This window comes from Anolis sagrei, chromosome 6 (genome assembly GCF_037176765.1).
Source record: "Anolis sagrei isolate rAnoSag1 chromosome 6, rAnoSag1.mat, whole genome shotgun sequence".
In the NCBI taxonomy this organism is placed as follows: Eukaryota; Metazoa; Chordata; class Lepidosauria; order Squamata; family Dactyloidae; genus Anolis; species Anolis sagrei.
Window position 1 is genome coordinate 120,569,830 of NC_090026.1, and position 19,217 is coordinate 120,589,046.

The window sequence follows — 19,217 nt, forward strand, 5'->3', positions numbered from 1 at the left end:
TCCCATTGAACCCTTTCCTGTTGGCCTGAGTTTTGGAAATGGATACGATTTCAGGGTGACAATGTCATGGTTGTGTAGAAGGGAATTTCAGCAGGTGTTGCATGCAGCCCACAAACCTTGTTTTCCCTGGCATTTCCTCTTAATATGGTGACAGGAAATGATGTAATGTCACTTGCAAACTTGGGTATTACTATGGAAATTTGATCAGTGGAGGGGGACAAAGGAAAGAAATAGCACCACATTTGAAGTATATGGGTTATTGTAGGTTTTTCGGGCTGTATGGCCATGGTCTAGAGGCATTATCTCCTGACATTTCGCCTGCATCTATGGCAAGCATCCTCAGAGGTAGTGAGGATGCTTGCCATAGATGCAGGCGAAACGTCAGGAGATAATGCCTCTAGACCATGGCCATACAGCTCGAAAAAACCTACAACAACCCAGTGATTCTGGCCATGAAAGCCTTCGACAATATATGGGTTAAATTCACAAAGATCAATTAGAAAATAAGACTAGCTAGCCTTAAAGGTGCTTCCACATATCTTTTTCTCTTGTTTCCTTCCCTTTAATACTGAAACCCTTGTTGTTCTACTAGAATAGTCCACAGAGTCTGTCCAAAAGGTGCCTTTTCCAGACTCCGATACAAGACTAGGTATGAAAGAGAACAATTCCTCTACTTTCTGTAGTTGTTGCTTGAGAACTACAAAGTGAGCCAATTGATCTTTCGAATCACGGAGAGGTGGTGTTTTGGAACTACCTTTCATTTCTATTCTTTGAGGTTGTGAGGTTTTGTTCTTCTTCTTCTTTTGTGACTTATCATTGCCTAACAAAGAAGAAACCCTGAGGAGATCTGGTGCATTGAAGAATTTAATCTTCAAGGATATTATCCTTTTGCAACATTAAAAAAATCAAACATATACAGATCGACAGCGAACCAGCTGGAAGGCATCTCTAATACAAGTTTCTGCGAAAAGAGGTTGCAGTTGAATACGTCTTTTCTGCCAAAGGCTACACGGTATAATCTAACAACTGAGCCAAACTTAGTTGTTTGTGTGCCTTCCTTGCTCAAAACACTGTCCGTTTTGCTGTTCACAAAGACATCAACAACACTCCATCATGAATTGCACTATATATTGTTCTGAACTAAAAGTGGGATTTTGCAAACAGACTTTAACGTAGAACTGCCCAGGGTGTAGATATAATGCAAGAGAACAAAATGAGGATATTGTTTTCGTTTCAGACCTCCAGGTTGTTTCCAATTTCGAAGTGGGTTATACAGAAAGTAAGGTTACAAGATTTTTTTTAAAAAATACAAAGAATGAATATATTTTAATAAAACTTACATGGATTGTAGCATAGGTATTACATTATTTTTCCATATAATCACCATTCAGTTCAATGCATTTTGTCATCTGTGGGAAAAGTTTTTGATGCCTGTGTCATAGAAGTTTCCCTCGACATTTTTTCAGACAGTGCGTCACTTTGATTTTCACCTTGTTGTCATCAGAAAAATGTTTTCCACCAAGGTGTTCCTTCAATTTAGTGAACAGATGATAGGCACTGGGTGTGAGGTTGGGGCTGTGAGAAGGGTGGATTAAAACATCCCAACCAACTGAAGTCAACAACTCTTTTGTAGCATGAGCAATGTACAGATGCACATTGTCATGAAGGAGACAGACTCCTGCCATCAGCATCCCACAACATTTGTTTTGGATGGCTCTGTGAAGTTTCTTCATGGTCTCACAAAATATTCTGTACCCCTTTTGTCCCATGCTGTCTTGACTCCATAAACTGAAATGATTTCACAATGAATCGCAGTGGCATTCATGCCCTTAGCCTTTAGGTAGAGTATTACAGCACGAATTTCGCACTTGGAGGAAAATTGAATGAGGACACTAATCTCTAACATTCACCACAACGGCAGTCGATGAGCTACTGACGACTGGCACTGCTCGTTCGCTTCCACTGGCTTCCCGCTACATGGCAATGATACCAACTTCCCTAGAGAAAATTCCCCTCAAGAGCTACGTGCCTTATAACCTTACTTTCCAGATAACCCTTGTAGCATTCAATAAACTGAGTAGCAGGAAAGGAAAGGAAAGGAAAGGAAAGGAAAGGAAAGGAAAGGAAAGGAAAGGAAAGGAAAGGAAAGGAAAGGAAAGGAAAGGAAGGAATAAAATCTTCCCTTCCCAGTCAGCTTAAGTAAAAGGAAAATGCAGCAGACTCACCTAGCTTGTGAGGTCTTCCTCATTATTAACTTTTGCTCCCTTGATCACTTCTAATTGCTGCTTGGTTTTCATCCACATATAATGTTGGAGGATATGGTACTATTTGTTACACCAAACTGAGACCATAGGAAAACAGCTTGTTTGGGACTAAACAAATGAACAGCCCATGATGGAAAGACTTGTAGAGAAAGTATCAATCCCTGGTTAAAAGGCAGATAAGAGGATATTTTGCGATGGTAGGCTGGCCTTTTCCCTCTTTGTGGTCTTTGTATGGCCGCATCTGCAGAAATAATAAGAGCTCCCTCTCCTTCCTGCCTTTCTTTCTTTAGCAAAGCTCTAGCAATGGATCTTCGATGCGCAGGTTTCATGATAATTCTGTTCCTAAGTTTCCCTAATTCACACTGTCACGGTGTGCTGGGTTTTCTAATGATTCCCATTCTCTCAGCTTTACTGAAAATTACATGGCATGAATTGCATTATTTAATAGGAGCCAGAGAAATTTGTTGAAAAGACTTCGGTTCTTTTTGTCAGGATGCAGAATTGAAAGTGGTGCAACACTCACCGCTTGCACTTGAGGTACTATTTTATTGTTAAGGGCTATTTATTAGTTACACTTATACCCTGTCTTTCCTATAATGGACTCAAAGTGGACTGTGTGGCTCTCATTCGTTTCACTTTATCATCATAACAACAACCCTATGAATGAAGTAAATCAAGCTGAGAGAGCATGATTGGGCTAAGGTCGCACCATGACTTTCATGGCACAATAGGAGCTTTTTGTTGAATTCCAGGGTCAGAGAAGCAGATGGCAAAAACAGAAGTACTGCCTTCCTCATGGGACCATGCTCGCCCCATCAATGTTTAACATCTACACAAATGACCAGCCACTCCCAGAAGGGACAGAGAGTTTCATCTATGCTGATGATTGTGCCATCACCACTCAAGCAGGGAGCTTTGAAATGGTTGAACAGAAAGAACCTCTCCAAAGCTTTAGGTGCTCTTACTGCCTATTACGGGAAAAAATGGCTGATTTCTAATCCATCTGAAACACAGACATGTGCTTTCCACCTTAAGAACAGACAAGCATATCGAGCCCTGAGGATTACCTGGGAAGGAACCCCACTGGAGCATTGCAGCATACCCAAATATCTGGGAGTTACCCTGGACTGTGCTTTGACCTACAAGAAGCACTGCCTGAACATCAAGCAAAAAGTGGGTGCTAGAAACAATATCATATGAAAGCTGACTGGCACAACCTGGGGATCACAACCAGACACAGTGAAGACATCTGTCCTTGCCCTTTGCTACTCTGCTGCTGAGTATGCATGTCAAGTGTGGAACACATCTCACCACGCTAAAACAGTGGATGTGGCTCTTAATGAGACATGCCACATTATCACAGGATGCCTACACCCTACACCACTAGAGAAACTATACTGCTTAGCCAGTATTGCACCACTTGACATCTGCCAAGAAGTAGCAGCCAATAATGAAAGAACAAAGGCAGTGACATCTCTGGCCTATCCTCTGTTCGGATATCAACCAGCATGCCAATGCCTTTAATCAAGAAATAGCTTTCTAAGATCTACAGAGATACTCGCAGGAACACCTCAGCAAGTGAGAGTCCAAAAGTGAAAGGCCAAAACCCAGAATCTCAATCCATGACTAATACTGAATAAGAGTCTCCCCTGTGTGCACACAGAAGACTGGGTGACTTGGAAGGCATTGAATAGACCGCGTTGGTCATCACGAGTTGCAGAGCCAACCTTAAGAAATGAGGCCACAAAGTAGAGTCCATGACATGCGAGTGTGGAGAAGAGCAAACCACAAACCACCTGTTACAATGCAGTCTGAGCCCTGTCCCATGCAAACTGGAAGACCTCCTTGCGGCAACACCAGAGGTATTCCAAGTGGCCAGCTACTGATCATAGGACATTTAATATAATGCCAAATTTTTAGACTTTGTGTTTTCAAAATACATTAAACTGTACCCTTGGTTGGCTTTTGATATGATAAATAAATGGATCAATGGAGACCTGAAATATAATTTCCTAAATCCCAGTCCAATGGTCGTAATATGACATGCCATGGTCCTGGATGTATTTCATGCAGCTTTTAAAATATTGTTGGGTTTATTTATTTATTATTTATTTACCACATTTATATCCTGTCCTTCTCAACCCTGAGAAGGCAACAGTTCAATGCCATATATTAATATATCAGCAAATAATCAAAAACATTATTTAAAAACCCATTCTCAACATAGTAGTTATACATCAATTAAAATAACATGATCTAAATCGTATTCCAGGGCTCATCTGAGTCGTCTTATATTAATTTGTAGTTTTATATTGCACCACTCCAATTACTGGCTAAAAGCTTGATCCCAGAGCTATTTTTTGCTTTTTTCCTGAAGGTCAGGAGGGATGGGGCAGATCTATTTTCACTAGGGAGGGAATTTCATAGGCAAGGGGCCACCAGTGAGAAGGCCCTGTCTCTCGTTCCCACCAGTCACACTTGCGAGGCAGGTGGGACTGAGAGCAGGGCCTCCCCCGACAAACTTAACCTCCAAGGTGGGTTGTAGAGAGAGATACTTTTGGGCAGGCAAGCTGGAATGAACTGTTTAGGGCTTTATAGGCTAAAGACAGCACTTTGAATTGTGCTCAGTAGCAGACTGGCAGTCAGTGGAGCTGATACAATAGGAGAGTTGTATGTTCCCTATACGCCGCTCCGGTGAGTAATGTGGCTGCTGCCCATTGGACTATTGGAAGTTTCCAAACCGTCTTCAAAGGCAACCCTCATCCTCAGCCATTAGGCCTGATAGGCACCAGATCCAATAATACATAGAGGACCTCAAGTTCTCCATCCCTGATTTAAGGAGATGCCTAACATGAGTAATAGTCAAATTGCTTTGCTACCTAAAAAGATGGGGAACTACGTCCATTGCAATCTGTGGTGCTAAGACCAAATTTTGATGGAACAGCTATCAACTTTCTACTTTAAAAAAATGATGTAGTTCAAACAATCCTGAAAATTACCTTCTGGCCTTAAAAGAAAGGAAATAGGGAAAATCTATGAGATCTACAACCTGGTAATTGATATGACTATCATAGCCTGATAATTTGAGACAGTATTAAAAAAGAAAAAGAGATAACCTATTAATCATTCACTTAATGAAACGATACAGCTTGGAATAGCCATGCTATCAAATGCAATTCCTGTAGTCCTTCTTAGGAAAGCAGTTTTTACTTATCTGTGGAGCTGTGTCAAATGCCATTATATTTTGGAGTGATTAATAGCATAGGATTCTTCCACTGGGTCCTAGTAACGTGGGGATCAGAAAAAGGAAGTAGAGAGCAATGGGGAATGTTGAACCATTGTAGGAAGTGGAAGATATTTGTAGTAAAATAAAAGATATTTGTAGTAAAGTTATATAAAGTTGCACTATTTACAATAACAAAAATAAAGTCCTTTCATGGCCGGAATCACTGGGTTGTTGTAGGTCTTTTCGGGCTATATGGCCATGTTCTAAAGGCATTTTCTCCTGATGTTTTGCCTGCATCTATGGCAAGCATCCTCAGAGGTAGTGAGATCTGTTGGAACTAGGAAAAAGAGTTTATGTATCTGTGGAATGACCAGAGTGGGACAAAGGACTCTTGTCTGTTGGAGCTAGGTGTGAATGTTTCAACTGATCACCTTGATTAGCATTTGATTGCCTGGCAGTGCTCCAGGCACTACTTCTGAGGATGCTTGCCATAGATGCAGGTGAAACGTCAGGAGAAAATGCCTTTAGAACATGGCCATATAGCCCGAAAAGACCTACAACAACCCAAAGTCCTTTATACTTCCTTCTTTGCTTCCATGCTGGGCTTCTTCCTCATGCAGATATACAGCTTCACTCTCACAGAGCCTCCTCTCACAATGTACTTATACTGGAGCTTCACACAAGAGCTTTTTACACACAGCAGCCTTTATACACAAGGCCTTTAACCTGGGACTTCTTTCACTGAAGCTTCTCACACTCAGAATTCTCATAGACTAAGGCCTACCTCATAGACAGAGCCTTCTCCCACTGAGGTTTACCTCAGACTGACAACTACAAAGCTAAAGTCACACCAGCTTATATAGAACTGCGGCTTTTGCTGAGTCACTGCATCCATTTAACCCTTTCAGTGATTGACTAACAGTTTGTAATTAAAAATACCTAGTTAATTTTTAATATTTCTGACATATACTAGGGTGATTTATCTATGTTGTGATCTGCCTCAAGTCCTATATTGGGAGAAAAGTGGAAAACTGGTTTAAATAATACATTCCAGCTCCTATTTATTTCCATACTAAAGTCTCACAGTTACAGAATCATAGTGTTGGAATGAGTCACTTAGTCCAGGCCCTACTCAGTATAGGATCTCCAACTGAAGTATTCCTAGCAGGAACCTGTCCAGCTTCTTTTTGAAGATGTCCAGACAAGGACACTCGCCAACTGGTTTCACGGACAAATGGCTCCTACCATAAAAGACATTATTTCCAATATTCAATACAAATTATTTTCTTCTAACCTGAAACCATTAGGCCTCTTGGGCAGCATAAACAAACCAGTCCCTTCCTCTCTTTGGCATAGGTACCAGTCTTTGCTCTTTCAACGTTCCTTCCTAGGTTTTGTCCTCCATACCTATCAGCATCCTTGTTGCCCTTCTCTGAACCTGCTCCAACTCTTCTATATCCATACAATGTGCTACCCAGAGCTGAATGCAATACTCCAGGATGAAGCCTGACCAGTCCAGAATATAGTGGGACTGGGTTGCTGTATGGTCATGTTCCAGAAACATTTTCTCCTGATGTTTCACCCACACCTATAGCAGGCATCCTCAGAGGTTGTGAGGTTTGTTGGAAACTAGGCAAGTGGGGTTTATATATATGTGGAATAATATCCAGGGTGGGAGAAAGAACGATTGTCTGTTTGAGACAAGTGTGAACATTGCAATTGATCACCTTGATTAGCACTGAATAACCTTGCAGGTTCAAAGCCTGGCTGCTTCCTGCCTGAGGGAATCCTTTGTTGGGAGGTAACTAGCTAGCCCTGATTGTTTCCTGTCTAGAATTTCCTTGTTTTGAGTGTTGTTCTTTATTTACTGTCATCATTTTAGAGGGTTTTTTTTAAATACCAGTAGCCAGATATTGTTCATGTTCATAGTTCCTTTCTGTTGAAATTGTCCACATGCTTGTGGATTTTAATGGCTGTGTAGTCTGACATGGTGGTTGTTAATAAGGTAAAGGTAAAGGCTTCCCCTGACATTAAGTCCAGTCATGTCTGACTCTGGGGGTTGGTGCTCATCTCCATTTCTAAACTAAAGAACCAGCATTGTCAGTAGACACCTCCAAGGTCATGTGGCCAGCATGACTGCATGGAGTGCCATTACCTTCCCGCTGGAGTGGTACCTATTGCTCTACTCACATTTGCATGTTTTCGAACTGCTAATATAATAATAAATAATAATATAAAAATAAAACTTCATTTATACCCTGCCTCATCTCCCAATAAGGGACTCGGAGCGGCTGTTAGAGTGGTCCAGCATTTCTATGTTCTTGGATAATATGCTGTGTCCACGTTGGTTCATCAAGTGCTCTGCTATGGCTGAATTCTGTGATTGAAGTAGTCTGCAGTGCCTTTCAATTGGGACTATTACCTGGAAACTATGCTTCTATCAATGCAGGCTAAAGTTGCATTCATACGTAGGAACTGGGAAGGCGGATCCTGAGATCACCATTAATCATCTCTCTTAAACGTGTATCTCTTTCTCTTGAACACGTACCTTAGTGGTTTTATTCTCTTACTGTAGATGTTGGCCAGAAACAAATCTCTTTTATTAAGGACAGAAGAGGAAAAACTGATTCAGAAGGAAAGGCCTGCATTACCTGTCGATGCAACCAGGCTGCGCTCTCATCTTCATGTTTCTGAAATGAAGTAATATAATTAAAATACTATACTGTGGTGTACATCTATTATACCTGGCTCATCAGGGCAGAAAGCCATTTGACTCAATTTCAACCTGGGATTAGCAAACACAGAGGAAATCATCTGAGCGTGCTTTATGAGAAGGCAATGCGAATGCCGCTCATCACCCTGCCCTCCGCTTCTGCTTCTGGTTAAACAACTGGCTGCATTTAAAGTGGGGTTGTTATCTTATGCTTGAGAATAGGCAAACTTAAGTCTTGTAGGATCACCTTTCTTTCTCTCTTAAACTGGGATCACTAGAGCAAAAGAGGGGCTCAGGCTGGTAAGAAACATCATGTCCACACACACAATCAGCTCTTGGGTTTGTGATGTGTTAGATATATGGGATCAAAAGGGTAAAACCACAGGACATTACATGATGTTTCAGGGGTGTCCAAGGTCATCCAATTGGTTTCCATTGCTAAGGATTTGTTGCAGAGAGACAATGTGATAGAGATTGTCACCAAAACCACTGTTATTCAAATATTTAGGTATCTTAACAAGTTTAGTTTCTGGGTCTTTTTAATTATTATGTGCAACAGATATAAAAACATACCTTTGTGCAGACTCCTGTGGTTGCATCACAGAGAGTTAGGATAGAAAAATTCTGTGCCCTGTTTAGCCAGTTGACTGCCACTTTGGTACTGGTTGCCCACTTCACCATGGTTATGTAGTACTCCCTGAAAAAAAACCCACAATTGTTCTTGAGTGCTATATTGTCATGCACTAAATTTATTTATTTATTTATTTACAGTATTTATATTCCGCCCTTCTCGCCCCACAGAGGACTCAGAGTGGATCACAATGCACATATACATAGCAACCATTGAAAGATAGACACACAACATATATAGACAGGGAAACAGAGGCTATTTAACTTTCCAGCATTATGGGGGTATGCTTTTTGAATTCTGGCTACCGGGGGAGCTGTTGCTTCACCATCCACTTGTGACACCGATGGAGTACTTCCTCATTCTTTTTGCACACTGCTGGAGAGTTTTATGGTGTCGTAAATTAGTTAAATTAGTCTTCCCGCATAAGTGGTACCTAAATTTCCTACTTGACAGATGCAACTGTCTTTCGGGCTGCAAAGGTCGACAGCGAGCTAGACAAATGGCCGGAAGCTCACTTTGACCCGGGCTGGCTTTGAACTCATAACCTCTTGGTCAGTAGTGATTTTAATGCAGCTGACTCCCATCCAGCTGTGCCACACTGTAAACAAACTTTATGGCATCTCATTTTGTAGCACAGGTAGAAGGAAGCATTATTTCACCTGGAAACCGCCATGAGAAGGCTGCTTCATTCACTATGACTGTATGCAATTCTAGTGTCTTCAGGGCAAGAGATAGGACAATTAAGTCATTCCCATTAGACCTTTTAAGATCAGATGACATATTGGCTCCTGCCCATTCAGCCCTGTTTCCTGTAGTCTGGCCAGTCAGCATGGCCATTAGCTAACTTCATAATGCAATTTCCCTTATCTGGCTTTGCTTGTTAGCCTCAGTTCCCCCAACACCATTTACAAGGACTTTTTAGTCATCACCACCACCACCTTATTTCTTACCTGTCTTTTCTCAAGGCTGGGTACAAGAGAATTTAAATACATAGATAAAAACGTAAGATTGACATTAAAAATATATAGACCTAAGATTAAAACATATTAAAAGTATTAAGGTAAATATAAGGTAAAGGTTTTCCCCTGACATTAATCCTAGTCATGTCCGACTCTGAGGGTTGGTGCTCATCTTCATATCTCAGCCAAAAAGCCGGCATTGTCCATAGAACCGCCAGGGTCATGTGGCCAGCATGACTGCATGGCACACCATTACCTTCCCGCCAGAGCAGTACCTATTGTTCTACTCACATTTGCATGTTTTTGAACTGCTAGGTTGGCAGGTGCTGGGCTCACAGTGGGAGCTCATCCCACTCCTTGTATTTGAACCACCAGTCTTTTGATCAGCAAGTTCAGCAGCTCAGCAGGATCACCAGCTGCACTACCGGAGGCATATATGGATATATGTGCTAACAATTGTCCCTCCATATTCATGGGTTTGGAGCCCCCGGTGGTGCAGTGGGGTAAACCACTGAGCCAATGAACTTGCTGACCGAAAGGTCACTGGTTTGAATCCGGGGAGTGGAGTGAGCTCCCTCTGCTAGCTGCAGCTTCTGCCAACCTAGAAGTTTGAAAACATGCAAATGTGACTAGATCAATAGGTACCGCTCAGGTGGGAAGGTAACCAAGCTCCATGTAGTCATGCCAGCCACATGACCTTAGAGATGTCTATGGACAATGCCGTCTCTTCAGCTTAGAAATGGAGATGAACACCAGTCTCCAGAGTTGGACATGGCTGGACTTAATGTTAGGGGAAAACCTTTACCTTTACTGTCCATGAGTTCAACCAACCATGCTTGCTATACACACACACACACACACACACACACACACACACTTTTTTGCACTATGTGTAGACATACCCTGTTGTGTCCTGACATTTCACAGAGGCTCAGGCTCTTTACAGCACTCATTTGAATGGTTCACCATTTTACACAAAGAATACCATTTTACTATGCTTTGTATATAATGGGACTTGATTCTGGTGATGGTGAAAGTATCCTAGAGTCAAACCCCAGCAGATACCTAGGGCCCACCATACATGGATCAGTGGGTGGGAGAAGCAGGTGGTAGATGATATCAGCATCTTCAATAAGCGAAAAGGTCTCATCCCTGTGACCCCGTGAGGTCCATTGCACTACTGTCTAGTGATTTGAAATGTGAAGAGGCAAGGTCACACACAGGTCAACTGTATAGGAATCACTTCTGCCTCTGTGTATTGCTCCGGCTGCTGTTGAATGTTTAATGCATGTCAGGATTGTGCAAAGCTCTGGAATGATTCAGTTCAGGTCCAAATGGCTTAAAATCTGTGTCAGGCAGCTGACAGTCATGTCCACAAGCTCATTAACAAGTGAGCCCTAGGGACACAAGATGGAGCGAGCAGGGAGAGAAGCCCAGGGAAAGGGGAGGCGGAAAAGCAAAGCAAGTCTCTGGCCCAAGGTAACAACGAAAACCTCAAATCTGCCACATGGAACATAACCGAGTGGGAAAAAGGTGGGTAGATCAGTGTAACAAGGTACAGGTCAATGCAAGTCACAAGAAATTAGTGCTGAGTCAGCTGCTCAACTAGCGAACAATACAACTAGAAGGACACATCAGGATTTGTTGTAGATCTTGTTTGTAACTTGGGGACTGACTGTACTCATGCATAAGTCGAACACATGCAAAAGTTGAAGACTACTTTTGGGGCCAAAATTGGCAATTTTGCTATGACTTGTGGATATACTGAGGATAAAAATCAGGGGCATATTTAAAACTGAGAGATATACTGAAAGGGTCTTTGAGTGAAATTTGCAAATGCTAAGCAAGGGGCTTTGAATGAAATTAACAACAAAAGAGAAATATACCCTTTCTCTGTAGAAAAAGAGCAACACGGAAGAAAATGTTTTTAAGAAACAAGATGTGACATGTAGAGGTCATACAAAGTTCAAGCTTACATAGGAAGTTGAGTTGTGGTTAAGCCAAAGGTTGTGGTTAAGCGCAGAGTCTGCAGGTACAAGAAGGTACTTTCCATCAAAAGGTCAAGGGAGGGGGCTGGAAAGAGAGGACTTTCCATGACCCATTACTTGAGTATAAAGGTCGGCAGAAACAGAGGAGGGGGCGGCAGTCTTTGAAAGCTCATACAGAAGTGATGACTGTCCGTCTCATGCTGATCAGCTTGAATAAATGGTGTCTTACAAGAACCAATTGGACTCTGTAGATTTCTTCGAAAAGGGACCCCGCAACCTAAACCCGTCATCCCTTACAATACAAGCAGGAATGTCTATGTGTGGAGTGGGTGGATAATGTTGAACCTGGTCAACACGGTTGCTTAAATGTCTGTGGCCCTCGGTAATAAATAGCATTCATGAGATAGAAAGGCAGTCCCCGCCCCTTCCTCACTGTCTTTTGGGTTGAGTGTTGCAAAGCAGCAACATAAGGGACCATTTACAGCTAATGCTGTAAGTCCCTGTTAAAATGGCTGCTAGCCTCACATGGCTTATATAGTAAATCCCTATTAAAAATGACCACTGCTCCTCTTCATCTCAAGCGTCCAAAATGGCAGGAAGCATAAGCTCATCAAGCTGGTGCCACTACACCGGCCAACACATATTTTGATGCTTCAAATCCTGTTTGACCTGCTAGTTCCAAAAATGGCACCTACCAGCTGTAGTTTTTGAGCTACAGAACATATGCTATAGATGCCAGTCACCATCTGTTCACCTAAAGGAAATTAGGATAACCCATATCTAAGAAACCTGAACTGATGTAGTCTATCCAATACAATTTTCTGAATTAGCACCCCAAATAAGTCCAGGAACAGGCCTAAACAGCAAGAAATTTCTTTTTGTTGGGCTGTGCTATCATTTGTTTTTAGCACTGACCTATGAATAAGTAGACCCAGACCTTTGGGGTTGATTGTTTTGTCAAACATTTTTCTGCTTAAGTATGAATATATGGAAAGTCCTTATTGTATGTTGAATCGGGAAGAAATTAGTCAGGATTCATATTTTAGCAACTACCTTTGAATGGATTTGAAAGGATTCCAGGTTCACAAGGATTCCAGCTTCACAAAGAACCGAATAAAAGGAGAGACCTGCTTTTTCTCTTCCTTGTGTTAAAATGCCTTCACCGTAGTCCTAATTCTGTCTTGCTGCTTTATTTATTTAGTTAGTTATTTACGGTACTCTATTTACATCCCGCCTTTCTCTACCCCGAAGGGGACTCAAGGTGGCTTTACATATAGGCAACTATTAAATGCCTTTGGACAACATACAATTAAAATACATTTAAGTTAAAAATTAAAATTAAAATTACATGCACATTAAAACATAAAACATTGCATTCACAATTAGAAATCATGCCATCTACAGCTGTAATCTGGGATGGTTCCAAAAATCATTCCACATATTCTGTAGCTATTATTGCACTATAGTTAATCTCCAAAGGCTTGATCCCAGAGCCAGGTTTTCAGGAGGGAGGCAGCTGCTCTAATATCACTGGAGTTCCACAGTCAAGGGGCCACCTCTGAGAAGGCCCTGTCTCTCATTCCCATCAGTTGCGCCTGCAAAAGAGTAGGGGCCGAGAGCAGGGCCTCTCCAAACGATCTTAACCTCCGAGGTGGTTCATAGGAGGAGATACATTCAGACAGGTAAGCTGTGCCAGAATAGTTTAGGGCTTTATAGGCTTTGAATTGTGCTTCATTGCTGTCTTTCAGAAGTGAACAGCACTAATTATTGGATTTATGATTGTTTTAGTGTCTTTTAGACTGGGTTTCATTGACATCAATTTCGAAGGGCTGGAAGGCTAAGAAATTGGTTCACCCATGCAACTTATCCTGGCCTCATTCTAATGCGAGCATGGAAAGCAACTCAAAATCATGAATATACTTGAAGCCATGAACAATGGTAGTTGTGGATAACTTCATCATGGTTTTCCACCAGACCTCACAACCTCTGAGGATGCCTGCCACAGATGTGGGTGAAACGCCAGGAGAGAATGCTTTTGGACCATGACCATACAGCCCAGAAAACTTACAAAAACTCAGTGATTAAGGCCATGAAAGCCTTCAACAACACATAGAACATTAATTTTTTTTAAGTAACTTTCTTTAGGTGAAAATATTTATATATATTTCAAAATAGGTATTTCAAAATATTTGTGCCTTGTTGTCCTCCTTCTCCCACTCTTCCTCCTTTTTCCCCTTTAATGGCATATTGAGTATTTGGAAGCTCCCCAAATTTTACCTAACACAATGATGGAAAGCAGTCCACTCCCTCTTTAGTCTCTCCAGTTCTAAGTTTATGGGTGATCCCCAGATTTCCTTCAGAGAGGTTGTCTGGGTATGTAACATCACCTTCATCAGAAGGGAAGTCACAGCATGCTGCCCTGAACAAATCTACTGACCCCAGTCTATGATTATGAACTGGAAACATAAACAAGCCTGGGATTCATTTTTCTGATGTTGTTTCCTTTGACCCAAGTTTTAGTCCCCATACTACCTGATAGCGCAGGCATGGGCATACTTCAGCCCTCTAGGTGTTTTGGACTTCAACTCCTACCATTCCTAACAGCCTCAGACTCTTTCTAAGCGGCTGAGTGGGAAAAGGAAAGGGTCTGAGGCTGTTAGGAATGGTAAGAGTTGAAGTCCAAAACACCTGGAGGGCCGAAGTCTGCCCATGCCTGTGACAGTGGGATTTTTGCCTAGTATTGCCAATTCAATCTTGGATACATGCAGTGAGTAGCTCCTGCTCCTCAAAAGTTGAGAAAGAGGTCTAATGACTAGAAAATGAACAAACTCAGCCTCTGCAAGACCGGCAAACCACCCAGCATTTACATATTCAAGTTGAATGCACAGGTCAAGCTATCTTTAAATTATAATACAATGGCTTTCCGGAGTGTGTACAGTCCATAAAATTTTTATGAGTTCATTTGTTTGCCATAAAATATGCATAAGGAACTGTTGCTCTCCTTGGGATTAACGCGCTACCTCACTGGAGAAAACCTGCCTTCTGGAAAGGGTTTCTTCATGCATACAGAAGAGGGAAGCTTTGGAAACACGGGCAATCTGATTACCCAGCAAAATAATAAGTTAGATATTAACTCTGAGGTTCTTTGCAATGTTTAGCAACAATTCAGCAGCTTCATGCTCCGCATTTGAAGACAGAGCCACACTATCTGTGATGGGAACACATCCGCTTTAACATTGCTTTCTCATTTGTTGACAACAGATCACCCCAGTACATTATCTAGGAGGATAACTTGTTGCACTATGAATTCCAGAATAACAGTATACTTTTTGCATAATAATAATAATAATAATAATAATAATGAAAAAGTTTCATCTCAGCAGTAGACTAGTGCAATTGGAGGGAAATCAGTACAAACATTAGAAAATTGTTTACTGGTAAAAACATTTTTCATTATTGCTTTATTGTATTTGGTGAAAAGATGGGGGATAGATGTGCTGGTATGGCTGTACCAGGAGCTCCAACTTCCTTTTCTTTCTTTGAGTGTTTGCATGTATTCCAAATGCTGGATGGTATGCAAGACCTGAATCCTATTAGTTAGTTCCAGTCTTGGGCAGACCTAGCCCAACTAACAAAATGAAGTTCAACAAGGACAAATGTAAGATACTCCACTTAGGCAGAAAAAATGAAATGCAAAGAGACAGAACGGGGGACAATACCTGGCTCGGCAGCAGTATGTGTGAAAAAGATCTTGGAGTCCTCATGGACAACAAGTTAAACATGAGCTAACAATGTCATGCAGCGGCTAAAAAAGCTAATGGGATTTTGGGTTGCATAAATAGGAGTCTAGTGACTAGATCCAGGGAAGTCATGCTGCCCCTCGATTCTGCCTTGGTCAGAACTGGAATCACATTGTGTCCAATTCTGGGCACCACAATTGATGGGGGATGCTCACAAGCTCGAATGTGTCCAGAGGAGGGTGACTCTAATGATCAAGGGCTTGGAGACAAGCCCTATGAGGAGAGCCTTAAAGAGCTGGGCATGTTTAGCCTGCAGAAGAGAGGAGGCATGATGAGGGCCATATATAAATAAGTGAGGGGAAGTCATAGGGTAGAGGGAGCAAGCTTGCTTTCTGCTACCCTGGAGATTAGGACGTGAAACAATGGCTTCAAACTACAGGAAAGGAGATTCCACCAGAACATTAGGAAGAACTTCCTAATGGTAAGAGCTGTTCAGTAGTGGAACTCTCTGCCTTGGAGTGTGGTGGAGTTTCCTTCTTTGGAGGTTTTTAAACAGAGGCTGGATGGCTATCTGTTGGCTGTGCTTTTAATGCAATGTTCCTGCTTCTTGGCAGAAAGGGGTTGGACTGGATGGCCCACGAGATCTCTCCCAACTCAATGATTCTATTGAATCTGTTGTTCATTGGATGAGTCACAGCATTGGTATATCCAACTGAACCAATCAACCCCCTGTAGATGGGATGAAACATAGACTTTATGCCTGTGTAGGATTTTCTGAGTAATATGGTCTGGATAGAGCAAATGTTAATAGTACAGAGTATTCATGAGATGTAGGAAAGGATCAGAGGTTGCAAATCCAGAATTGCTCAAGGTTACAAGGTAGTCCTTGTAAGAAACAATCATTGCTTATTTCCACAATAATGCTAACATCTATGCAGATCCATCTGAGGATTGTGGTTTGAGCATTATTACATATTCAGACACACTCACAGTCACACATTTGATCCCTGATTTATTATTTATCTGACTCTGGGTTTCGTAAACAGTTTTAGGCCATGGCCAGCCATTGCACCTTTTAAATACCTAACTCATCTCAATAAACTTCAAGGTGAATTTGGAGCTTTTAAATTTAATTTGGGACCTAGAATATCATCTGCAGAGCATAGATGATTAACCTTACCAGTACATTGGATGATGTGTGTGACAGCACAACCTCGCTGATTGCACTGGAAGGTATCCAAAAGCTCTGAAGTGATCAGAGGTTTTAAAGAACATTAGCGTCATTTTCATAAGGTTATGCTGACATGAAATCCAATAGTTTGCTAAATAATGTGCTTCAGAATTAAGCCTGCTTCAAAGGTACTTCCAGATGAACAGCTCTTAGTAAATGAAAGTAAAGTCTTTCTCCTTTAACAGATTGTTGGTAAGAAAAATTGGACAGGATGGCATGAAAACTGCAGAGACAACCTATTGAATATGAGGGCACCTGGAATCTTCTTGATGTGTAATATTACTCTCCCGGTAATGTAGATCGGCACCCAAAAGTTGGAAATAAGAGGGAAGAAACAGGAAAATGAGGAGCTGTAGAAGAGAACAAAAGAAATAGTAGCGATATGTCATATTCTCATATTTTATTAGCACAACACAAACCTCATTCTTGCATCATCAGGAGGAGTCATTTCCAAATCATGAGTAGGCCCATTCAATCCAATGACATGTAATGATATACTTGGATTTTCTGTTCCGACCTGGTAGACAAAAGGAAATAATAATTTGTTTATGGAATGGCCCAGGACTGGACAAAACTACATCTTGTTGATTTCAATCTATTTTTCTCTATATATAGCTAAATTCAGATCTAATTTACTTTCCATCTAAGACAGTGTTTCTCAACCTGGGGGTCGGGACACCTGGGCAGGTCACAAGGGGGTTTCAGAGGGGTTGCCAAAGACCATCAGAACTCCTTTAGCAGAGAAGGCTGAAGATCTCTCCACCCGTCTTTCTTGTTCCTTTTTGGAAACAGATGGCGAATCCTCCCACCAAAAGCCCTCATCTGCTGTGATTGGCTAGCCTCTCAGCCAAGGGGAGGGCTGTTTCTGAGACTCCAAGTGGGGAGGGGAGAGCAGGCATGCACAGCACATGGCAGGGTGGTGTGCATGTGCAGGTGAGGGAGAGCATGCAAGGCAGCAGGGAGGCTCGTGCCAGCGAGTCACTTCAAGGCATGAGGGTTCTGTATGGGAAGTTTGACCCAATTCTGTTGTTGGTGGGGTTCAGAATGCTCTTTGATTGTAGGTGAACTATAAATCCCAGTAACTACAACTCCCAAATGTCAAGGTCTATTTCTCCCCAAACTCCTCCAGTGTTTGGGGAAATTCATGCCAAGTTTGTTCCAGATCCATCGTTGTTTGAGTCCACAGTGCTCTCTGGATGTAGGTGAACTACAACTCCAAAAACCAAGGTCAATGCCCACCAAACCCTTCCAGTATTTTCTATTGGTCATGAGAGTACTGTGTATTAAGTTCGGTTCAATTCCATTGTTGGTGGAGTTCAGAATGCCCTTTGATTGGAGGTGAACTATACATCCCAGCAACTGCAACTCCCAAATGACAAAATCAATCCCTCCCCCAAACCCACCAGTATTCAAATTTGGGCGTTTTGGGTACTTGTGTTAAATCTGGTCCAGTAAATGAAAATATATCCTGCATATGAGATATTTACATTACGATCCATAACAGTAGCAAAATTATAGTAATGAAATAGCAATGAAGTAATGTTATGGTTGGGGGTCACCACAACATGAAGAACTGTATTAAGGGGTCATGGCATTAGGAAGGTTGAGAAACATTGATCTAAGATAACTTGGTAGAAACTAATTAGGATTTTGATGTTGAGCATAGTAAGTTTGGAACAGCATTAAGCATATAGAACCAACAGTGTTGGGCTACATGGCATCCCTCAATCAGTTTTCTCTCAAAAGGGAATGTTTTCAAGCACTCTTGACTCAAACCTACCTTTGGGTAATGATAGGTTTCTACTTTAGGGTAAAGGCTGCCAGTGAACATGGGGATTTCCATTGTGGGAACTCTGGAGTCATTGATGGTTGCGTACGCCAGCCTCGTGCCATCAGGGGACCACCAATGGGCAATGTGAGTCTTCAGGATCTCCTCTGTAGATCAACAAGAGAAGAGAAGGCAATGAGATCCAAAATGATCATTAGCAAAGATATGGAGCAGAGAGGTAGAAAAATCCCAGTCTATGTACTGTGCATCAAAAGAAGAGCCTGAAACTAACAAAGAATATCAAAGCAAAATCCATTGTTATGAAAATACGGATCACCCAACCTTGATTAGATTCATATTTTTCCACACAAAGGAATACTTCTGCAAAGCAGAATATTAAGCGAGGCAAATGAAGAATTCACCAACTGCAAAACTCCAATGAAAAGGAATGCTGGCAGAGATAGATATGAGGCTGCAATTCTTTATTGCTTATTTGGAAATATATCCCATTAAGCACAGTAAAGGCGATTTATTTCAGAGTAAGCTCTCAGAGGACTGCAGTACCTGAAGGCCTGTTTATATGACCCTAGTAGTATATTTTTAGATTTTTTAAAAACAGCTGAATCTATATATTGTCGAAGGCTTTCATGGCTGGAATCACTGGGTTGTTGTAGGTTTTTCCGGGCTATATGGCCAT

At 41.7% G+C, this 19,217-nt stretch overlaps 1 protein-coding gene across 6 annotated transcripts in view; it reads right to left on the bottom strand.

Moving 5' to 3' along the window:
- DPP6 (dipeptidyl peptidase like 6) overlaps positions 1-19,217 on the bottom strand; it is a 692,619-nt gene that overhangs the window by 68,034 nt on the left and 605,368 nt on the right. For all 6 annotated transcript variants that reach the window (XM_060782596.2, XM_067470371.1, XM_060782595.2 and 3 more), the window contains exons 9-12: positions 18,533-18,687; positions 17,172-17,269; positions 8,777-8,900; positions 8,142-8,180 (exon numbers count right to left, since the gene is read on the bottom strand). In XM_060782596.2, coding sequence (XP_060638579.1) covers positions 8,142-8,180; positions 8,777-8,900; positions 17,172-17,269; positions 18,533-18,687 — 416 coding nt within the window. The remainder of the gene's footprint in view (positions 1-8,141; positions 8,181-8,776; positions 8,901-17,171; positions 17,270-18,532; positions 18,688-19,217) is intronic.